The sequence below is a fragment of the Onychostruthus taczanowskii genome, unplaced genomic scaffold, assembly GCF_017590055.1.
Source record: "Onychostruthus taczanowskii isolate IOZ18803 unplaced genomic scaffold, ASM1759005v1 scaffold25, whole genome shotgun sequence".
NCBI classification, from domain to species: Eukaryota; Metazoa; Chordata; class Aves; order Passeriformes; family Passeridae; genus Onychostruthus; species Onychostruthus taczanowskii.
This window is the reverse complement of record NW_024499796.1, coordinates 7,186,540-7,196,283: the sequence shown is the minus strand read 5'-3', so window position 1 is coordinate 7,196,283 and position 9,744 is coordinate 7,186,540. Positions and strand designations below refer to the sequence as shown.

The window sequence follows — 9,744 nt, the reverse complement described above, 5'->3', positions numbered from 1 at the left end:
GGGCCGGGCGGGCCGAGCGGGCGGACAGCGCGGGCCGCGGGCCTCGGCCCCGCCGTTGCCGCGGCGACCGCGCCGCCGTCTCCATGGCAACCGTCGGTGCTCGATGACGTTTCCCCATTCCCTTTGCTGTAAACGAGGCGGTGGCCACGCCCCCGTTTGGCGATAGGTCTTTTCCCCGTCGCGCGGCGATGACGCCTCCTTAGCAACGAGTCGCGTTGCTAGGGGCGGCCATGGCGGAGGCGGACGCGGAGGACGCGGCCCGGCCGTGGCCGCCGCCCGCGGGCGCCTACGCGGAGGAGCGGGGGCTCTTCCAGCTCCTGCAGGTGAACGGGGAGCCCCCGCCAGCCCCTCCGCGGCGCGGGGAGACCGGGCGGGGCCGGGGGAGGCGAGGAGGGGCAGCGGGGCGGGATCCTGGGCACGGTGATGCGCGGGTGCCGGTGTCCGAGACGCAGCCGTGCGCTCTCCCAATTAATAATTTTAATTGCCATTTACTGCTGCTCTTAAGTGTAATTTGGTCTGCGGAGGAAAATTGGCGTCCCGTGGAAGAAAGGAGTCGGTGGAAGGCGAGGCAGGACGGGGGGAGGAGGAGGAAGGGGGACAGTGACAAACGGGAGCGCGGTGAAGGTTCTGCGTGGCTGAGCCGGGGCTGTCACCGCCTGCTGCTCGTCCCCCGGTAAAGCCCTTCCCCCTGCCTGCCTGCCTGTTGTGCCTCTTCGCCGAGGTGTCAGAAATAAAGCGAGAGAAGCTCACCTGTGCCGTCGTTGTGATTTCGGTACCCGGCCGGGCTGGTTCCCCCGCTGTCGTGATGGGTGCGGTTTGTCTGAAGTTCGGGGGAAGCCCTCGTGTGGTGCGTGGGGAGGTTTGTGTCAGTCAATAAACATCCTGGTGCTGTTCTCATAGCAGAACTTGCTGGAGAGCCTTCCCCTGTTGCTCTTAACTCTGCAAAAATACCGGTTTTACTTGCTCAGAGCTCACTGAAATGCACACAAATGTTTATTTCCTTTCCTGTTTTTTTGTTTTGCTATCATTTTTTTCTCTGTTTATTATGACTAGTGCAGCATAGCATTTGTGGTGGGTTTTTTTTTTGGTTTTTTTTGGTTTTTTTTCTAATGAAACATTGTGTTTTGGAAGCCACGAGGCATTGAATGCAGCTGCAGGGACTCACATTACATAAAATGTTTGTGGGATTTACTCAGGGTGGTATTTTTGTGGTTTAGTTGTGTTGGAGCAGAATAATGACACAAACACAGCTTGAAATTGCTGTGCTAAAACATTTACAAAACACAAAATGTAAAAACTACGTGAAACCCAAAATATGAATCTCCCCCAGAGATTAACAGATCAACTGATGGGAAATTAAACTGAGTTTAGCAGAATTGGATAAATACAAGGGTTTGGGCAAGAAACAGTGCCAGTGTCAATCACTGTCAGCCTGAACATTTTTGAATTATAATAAACCCAGATTTTTGTTAGATTTGTTATTTATAAATGTGCTGGTAAGCAAAATCCAGATTGCTTATATAAATGTTGCTGGAAAGTAATAATTTTAAACTGAATTTTCAATAAAAATACAAATTTAATCTTTTATGCTCTGTGCTACCCAGACCTTGATGCATCAGAACTTGCACGATCACCAGTTTATAAACAAAATTGAGTGTTTTAATTATTCTAATTAAGTGGATGAAGTAGAAAAGGAAAATAGGCCACTCTAATCAGAGACAATCCGTTGGTGAGGATATAAAATTTTATGGACTAGACGGACTTTATGGAATTTAGTTGCAAATATAAAAGTGTTATGACTGCTCTTTAGAAATGTCTCTTCCAGCACGAGCATTTCAGCAGCTTGTCTAAATTAGAGCATTAGTTCTGTTTGATGTTTAGTTTTAATTACAGGACTTGTGTCTGGGCTGAAATGTCTAGCTAGGAAATGTATGGATTTCTCAGATTTTTTCTTTTTTCTGCCTGTGAAGCCCAAATCCTCCCTGAAACCTCTGCAAGCTCCCCACTGTTACAGATGGGAGCTGAAACAAGGCTCTGTATAACCTCAGGGGTTCAACATGAAAACGGGCTCCAAAACAGAATTCAAGGCAAGGCTTTAAGCCTTTTTTTGCTTTTTTCTCCCCCATTCTCCCCACTCCTTTTCGTGCAGGAGCCAGGGCTGGTACAGCTGTGAAAGGTGCCATTTCTGTGGGTTACGTTTTCCACAGCTCTTGTCCTTTCTGCACTCCTCTGGGCTAGTCAGAGACTTGTGGCATGTGCCAGAGAAGGCTCATCTTACCCTGCAGAGGCACTAATTCAAGTTAACTCTGGTTTTCAAACTCCTTGTATGGTTTTTATGTCAGTGCTGCCTCAACCATTTTCGACCCCAGGCTGCTCGAGCCAAACCTTTCTGGTGTCTGTGTGTACCATAAATAAGCCAACACAAATAGGCTGGAGGTTTTTTACTGGCAATTTTCTGACCATCATCAGTTGTTCAGCATCTAAAATAGATTCTGAAGTCTCAGTTTTGTCAGTGAAAGAAAATAAATAAGCATTTATAAGCTGTTCAGGATCCTCATTGTAACATTGCTGTAAAAATGCAAGATATCACGACTGCAGAGCCGCGTTAAATTTTCCTCTGACTTTGTCCTATTTATTTCCAGAACATGCTTGAAGAGCTATTAATTCATAAGCCAGATGATCCCATTGAGTTCATGATAAACCACTTAAAGCAAAACAATGATGATGGTAAGTGGGAATGGAGACACCAGAAGTAGTTCAGTTCCTGATTTGTAAACAGCTGTTGGGAGCTGCGCTGCCGTTGGCAGGTGATGGATCAAACTTTTCAGGCTGAGTCTTGGGGAGGGGGGAAACAAAAAAAAAAATGGTGAGCATTTTGGAATAGTTACAGGCAAGATGCTTTTAATTTCTTTTTTTTAGTGGGTAATCTAATAAGAAATGCACTTTAACAGTTATAACAATGAAACCCTCTAAGGGAATAACAAAGAGTTCTGGTGTATCAATTATTAATGCCTTCTGTGCCCCATCTGATATTTCCTGTTGTCTTTAAGCTCGCTAATTACTCCTTTTGTCAGGTGTAAATTTGGGTTCCTATTCTACCTGGGCTGGCAGATTCTCTGCTTTTTGATTAGTTTGTTACTCGCTGCTGTTAATGAGTTCCTCAGCTGAAGGAGCAGTGAGTGTGTCTGCTCCTCTGTGGAACAAAACCTGGTAAATTGAATGTGGAGTCTGTATTCTGCACAATAAAAGCATGTACCCTCAATCAAATGACTTGATTTACAAACTGTTCACCCTTAGGCAGATTATATTTGGGTATGCACAAGTGAACTGTAATTTTTGTTCTGCGTGAGCTGTCAGGGAGAGCTGGTGTCATGGAGCTTTGATGTTTCTTTAAAACCAGAGTAAACCATTATGAAAGTTCTGCTGCAGCATCAATGAAATCATTATCACTGGAGGTGCTGTGAGCTCTTAGTGGTGCTGATCAGATGGATGGTGATTGAAATGCTGCTAAATACGTTAAAGAAAAAAAAAATCAAATCCTGCAAATTGTGCCCAGCCTTTTCTGGTGAGGCAGAGTGAATAATCAATCTGGTTTGTAAACCCATGGAAAATATGTGGAAGAATTCAGAATCAGCAGTTTGATAGAATGCTGATAAAATTTCTTCACATTGGGCTAACATTTGTCCTGAAGCCCCACAGTATTATTTTAACAGAATTAGGCAGGTTTCCATCTCATGACTTCAGTACTTAGAGGCTAAAGACAGAATTATAGCAGTTGTTTGTCAAGGGGAAAATGCTGTCTGCTTTTGGTCTGGAAAACCCTGTTAAGGAAGGAGAGGAACTCCAATTAAAATTAAAGCCTAAATGTTGTTTTAAGAATAAATTATATGGAAAATACTGTAACAGAAATGTGTAGCAGAGTTGATTTTACTTTTTGATCATGGTGGAAGGTGCTGACTATTTAGAAGGAAAAAAAACCTTATTAGAGCCATCAGTAAAGTGATGAATTTTCATGATCTTGCCTTGCCTAGACAGTTTTAGCCCTAGAGAAAATTTCAAACAGAGATGTGTGGAAAAGAAGCATTGCATCTATCCCAGGTGTGAAGTTAGAAAACCTTTTTAATTAATAATAGGATCCAAAGTACTTTTAAAAATATAAACAAGTCTAATGGTGATTATAGCTTACAACTGCCTTGAAAATCTTGTAGGTCAAATGTGTGGCAAAGTGTTTGTGCTTAGGGCTCTGTGCTATTGTTCTTTCATGTGTTCCTTCAAAAACCTTCAAGGGCCACGTAAAGACTGATCATTTTCATATTCAGAAATGCAAGTTTTTTACATGGTATCTTGGTTTGTGCTAATGAAAAAGGCTTTCAGTGTCTGAGTGGTATTTCTGTGAGCTCCTGCTTTGCACTCAAACCTCTGAAGGAATGTAAAAAAGTTCTGCAAGAATGTTCAGTATGTACCCTGTGCTTCTCTTCTTTGACAAAGGGTTTCTCTTACAAGCTAAGCAAATTTGGTGTATTAATATTAATCATAGAATATTTTGGATTTAAATGGAACTCTGTGAGTCCAGCTGTTGTTTTGTGTTTTTCCAGGATTCAAATAGGAACCCATCTTTAGGAATAGGAACCCAAATTTACACCTGACAAAAGGAGTAATTTGTTGTTGCTGAAATTGTTGTTGAATGTTAGAACTTGCTTTACATGGACGAGTAAATCCTGTAACATCTCATTGAGATGAATACAGTATTAAATATTATTTGTTACCGAAGAAAAAGGCATTTCCCAGAATTTCCTGCCTTCGTGCTGCTGCTTTGAGCTGCAGTATTAAATAGTGACTATTTGTTGCTCGGAGGGGTTAAACATTACACCCAGTGGTGTCCTGGTAGTGCCCCTGTGTCATATGTTTGGGGACAAGGCTTTAGAGGAGTCCTACAAGTGTGCAAATGAGTAAATCAGTGAATTACACTGCCCCATCTGCTGCCAGCCACTAAGCAGAGAGCAAACCAGATTTAGTACAAAGTGAGCATTTACAGTAGCCCTGGGCAATATTAAAGCATGAGATGGTGTATATAATGGTATGTTTCGTTTTTTATCAAACGTTTGTCCAAGAAAGCTGTGTATTAAAGCTTCAATACCTAAGGGCTTTCTTGTGAATTTTAAATCATGCTCCTAGTTAAACCTCAAAAGGATCTGTGGATGGAAAGGTTTTTTGATTTTCTTTGAAGTGGTTTGAAGAAGTTGATTAGTGTTGGCACCCAAGCACTCTTTTATGACGCTGTTTATAAATAATTCCTAAGTACCGGGCTGGAGTTTCAAGGTGTTAGATTTTAAAAAAACCCTAGGATTTAATCACATTACATTTGAAAGAAATTAGGTGATAAAAACAGCTGATGTATCCTTTTAAAGTATTTTTCTACATTGTGTACTAGTTCTGTTGCACTTGCAAGAACCAATAAGGGGGGAGTTGTTCTTAAACCTTCCAAGTCAGATAACTTTGTAAAGATGAATCTGTAATTTGGGTTTCATGTATGTTTAAAAATTGCACCTGCCCAATAACTGTTAACTGCATGGAAGGCCTGATGAAAATACATTTCAAATCCTTGCCTGTCTGTTCCCATCAGACACGATCTCCCCTGGTTGTCGAGAGCTGAGGAGGTTTTTGGGTGAGCACATCCCCCCTCTGCTCTGACCCGTGTTACTCCCAGTAAATACTAACCAGTCCCTCCTGCACAGACTGTGATTTGGGGCTTTTTTCCTCCCTGTGGTGTAGGGGGAAAAACCATCAAAGCTGTTAATATAAAATGACAGTTCAAGGGATTGCAGCCCAAGGTGTATTTATGGAAAAAGTTCCAAATACTTTCCTAAGAGCAACTTCATTTTCTCCTGTTTGTCTTGCCTCTAATTCATTCCCAACCAAGCTCAGGGCAGTAATGCCTATTGTGTTGTGTGTGTGCACTGGATTAAGAATTCCTCAGAACTGGGATGCTTTTTTTGCACCTTGCCCTCTCAGGGAAAGGAGAGGGACTTGCAGCAGAGAAACACAAGAAACAGAAATGAGGAAAATTACTTTAAATGGTGGCTAGAAAAATTGAAGGCAGGTGTCAAAAAGCATAGTGAGGGAGTCCTTCATTCTGCAGTACCTAAATCTTCTGTGAGCCCTGAGACAACCTATTTAGGTGAAACTAAAAACTGAAATATTTTTTCATCACAAAATACGTTACTTTTGAATCAATGGTTCAGGAATAAAAGTAAAACTCAGGTAAGACAATGTTTGTACCTTATGGTTCACCCACTAAACTCTCCATGTGTTTAAACAGATTGAGATATACATATCTCATCTATCTCTCCAAGTGGCATGGTTAGAGTGTTAATCTCATTGACCATGGAGATTAAAGGAGGACCCAGCTGGCACTGAATTTCTGTTCCCCATTTTTTTCCCAGTGGAGCCCAATCCTGAAATTTCCACTGAGGCAGCTTTCCAGCTGAAATAATTGTTTCATGGTGGCTACATTGATATTATGCAATACAAGAGTGGGAAACTGGTGGAGATTTTTGCTGTTCTGCACCCTGACATTTGCATATCCTTGTTCCATAGCTCCAAGAATTTGTGTCCTTGGTCCACCTGCTTCTGGGAAAACTACAGTTGTGAGTACCTTACCCTCAGTGTTGTAGCACTTACTCCTCTCTTACTTCCTACTGAGCTCAGCATTTTGGATAATTTTATTCTGGGAAAAGAATTTTGAGATTTATCCAAGTGATAGATGAGCACAAGACGAATTTAAGGGTGACATTCCTGAGGGATACACCTGGGTGTTACACTGCAGATATCTGTTAAATAGATATTTTCAAGTGAGGTCTGTGAGAACTCACTCAGGTAATGAAACTGCTGGAATGCGACAGAATTCTGCCTGCCTTGTTTTCCCAGCCTTTTAGCAGGACTAATTAGCCTGGGGGAAGTAAGTTAATTACACATTTGTGGTGTTCTCTTGCTGTGAATTGCTCCATTTTCATGGTCAGTTGTCCCATGCCCACTGGCACCGTTAAATGCAAAAGTTGCATTTGAACCTCAGAAACGGCAGGTGATGCTGGTGAGGCCATGATAGGAAGAATGTTTCCTTCTTTAAATTCTGTGTTAAGGTACAGGTGATGAAAAAGTCGTTATTCAAAGCTGGATACTCTTTAACATCTTTATAAGAAACTACTTAAAGTTGCTTATATATGTCTGTGTACTTAAATGTATGGCTAGGAAAGCTCTGTCTTTCTGCAGCCTTCTGAAAAAAATTGCTTCATTTTCTTTCCAAATATTTCAACCTGTATTTTTTTTTCCTCCCCTCAGGCAATGTGGCTTTGTAAACATTTCAATGCCATACGTGTCTCTCAGGAGACTTTGTTATTCAAGGAAGTATTAATGCAGACAGAGGAAGCAAAGGCATATAAAGAAAGAAACCAGGTGTGTAAGAGAATATAATAACAGTTGTTCTCGTGTCACAGAACAGGAATTACGTGGCATTCCCATGATTTCCACTGCTGAGTTGAGCAGATGAGAGCAAAGACTCTGTTCTGTGTTGTACATTGGTGTGTCAGGACACAGAGCAGGGGCAGGAGAGGGAGACAATGCAAAGTAAAGGAGGTCTTGAAAGCACCAACCTTGGAACAAGCAGCAGAAGTGGGGAAAATCCAGGAATATGCACAATCCAGTCTGGAGAATGCTTCATTCTATTATTAAACACAGTGTCTTCTATCTGGGCATGTTTGATAATCTCGATAAAATAAGCATTAATCTCTGAGGTCTCCTTTGGTACAAAATGCTCTGGAAAATATGTACACAAAGAACTTTTTTTGATCTGACAGTGCTACTTAGTTGTGCATGCTTGATTTCTCTGTAGCATGACACAAATAACTTACTTGGTGCATTAACTCAAAAGGAGGATGACAATCCAGTCAGTTCCTGACAGCCCTGGAAGCTCTCAAGCTGAGGCAGAAGCAGCTGACTAAGAATTTTCCCCAATTCTGTGCTCCTAAGTTGCTCCAGTCAGATTTTTAAATCCATTCATCGTGGGCATCCTAATTGATGTTCAAAGAACATTTTTTACAGGATGTCATGACTCCCAGGATTAGTTGATCAGTAGTGTAATTAATTGCCTTATTGTTAAAAATTAGTGACAGATTGGAAAAACACATTGAAAGGTTAACTTGAATGCAGAGAAGCATCTGATTCCTGCCTTTTTGGCTGATTCCTTTCTCCAGTGTCAAGGCATTCCATGAGAAAGAGATTGGAAGAAGTCTGTTTTTTTGTGACTTTCTCTAACAAGTCCACTAGTTTGAGTTTGTTTTGTCCCTTATTACCCATTTTAATAAAAATTTAAGCAAATTTCTGTCTGTAGGAATTCTATACTCCTGCTAAATCCAATTTAGAATTGGAATTGGCCAACACATTTGTAATTTACTAAAATGGCAGACAGTGTGATACACAGATTAGGGCTTTTTCCTTAGAAAATTAGGCTAAAATAGGGTAGTGATTGTAAAATTGAATAAAATACTGGATTAGTGAATGAAGTTTGGAGATGCCTCAGGTAGCACACTTCAAGATCAGAGAGGAAAGAGTTCATTGAACTCCCTGAACTCACTGGCAAAAATGTTTGCATTTGGCTGGGATGATATGGAATTATTCTTACTGAGAATATGTACTTTGAAATCTTAGTTCTAATTATTAAAGATTGTTTTGATAGGTTCATAAATTTATACTTGGAGGGGGAGAATTTAAAACAAAAATTCCCTTTGGTTTAATTACTGTAATTATTAACATATTTCAGACTATACAGATGCACTTTCAAGGGTGTCCTTTTGGGCTTATTTGATTTGAAAAGATGGATGGTGTGGAAGATGAAAGTCAAAAATGTCAAGGCTAATCAGGTAGTGAGTGAGGAGGGCCTGCAGAGCAGAGGCTGCTGGTGGTTCAGCACTGTGCAGTTTGCCTTTGGATTTGATTTTTAGACCCTAGGAGGAGGTTTTCACTAAATAATTTTGTTCTTTTATATGAGTTTGTTTCTCTGAATGTAACACCTGGAATGAGGAGGGAGCTCCTGGATTCCTCTAGGTTGGGATGAATGTTCAGGAGCAGAACAAGAGGTTTTACATGAGTTTGGATATAACCAGGGCATTAAAAATTATAGTCCTGGCCAAAGCAATTTAATAAATGAAGAGGAAAAGCAGGAGCTAAGCCTGTGGTTTTTGAAGATTCACGTGTTTTACCTACTCATCTTCAGCCAAGCTTTCATCTCTTTTGTGTTAGCCCATTGAAGCATTTGGGTTTTCCTGGCACAGGAAGCCATGGAAGGCATTTTTAAAATCCATTATTGCTCTCTGAAGCTCCATTTTTCAAGTTGGACAAGCAATCATTCACCCACACATACCTGGCCACTTACTAATGAGCACAGCTCAGGTAGTGAATTTTAAATACTGAGTGTTCAAAGCAAAATGTGATCATTCTGCATGTAAAAATACTCCAAAAAGAAGTCAGGTATTTTTGAATATTCAGTAAATTGAAGAACCACAAGCTACCAATAAATATTCCATGAACAGAAAAAGAGGCTACATTTTTGGATAAATCATTGCAAATTATTCCCTCATCTCTAGTTATTATAATGTTAATAGGAAGCATCTTCAGGTTTTCCTATAGTGAAGTCTAATGATGAGCTATTGCATGTTTCACTTTTCCTGTTAACTGGATAAAATAAGAAGT

At 41.0% G+C, this 9,744-nt stretch overlaps 1 protein-coding gene across 2 annotated transcripts in view; it reads left to right on the top strand.

Moving 5' to 3' along the window:
- Positions 1-9,744, top strand: part of AK8 (adenylate kinase 8) — a 73,726-nt gene that overhangs the window by 7,180 nt on the left and 56,802 nt on the right. For both annotated transcript variants that reach the window (XM_041406393.1, XM_041406394.1), the window contains 3 exons: positions 2,643-2,727; positions 6,598-6,647; positions 7,339-7,452. In XM_041406393.1, the coding sequence (XP_041262327.1) occupies positions 2,646-2,727; positions 6,598-6,647; positions 7,339-7,452 (246 nt within the window). In that variant the 5' untranslated portion in view covers positions 2,643-2,645. Of the gene's footprint in view, positions 1-2,642; positions 2,728-6,597; positions 6,648-7,338; positions 7,453-9,744 lie in introns of those variants that run through there.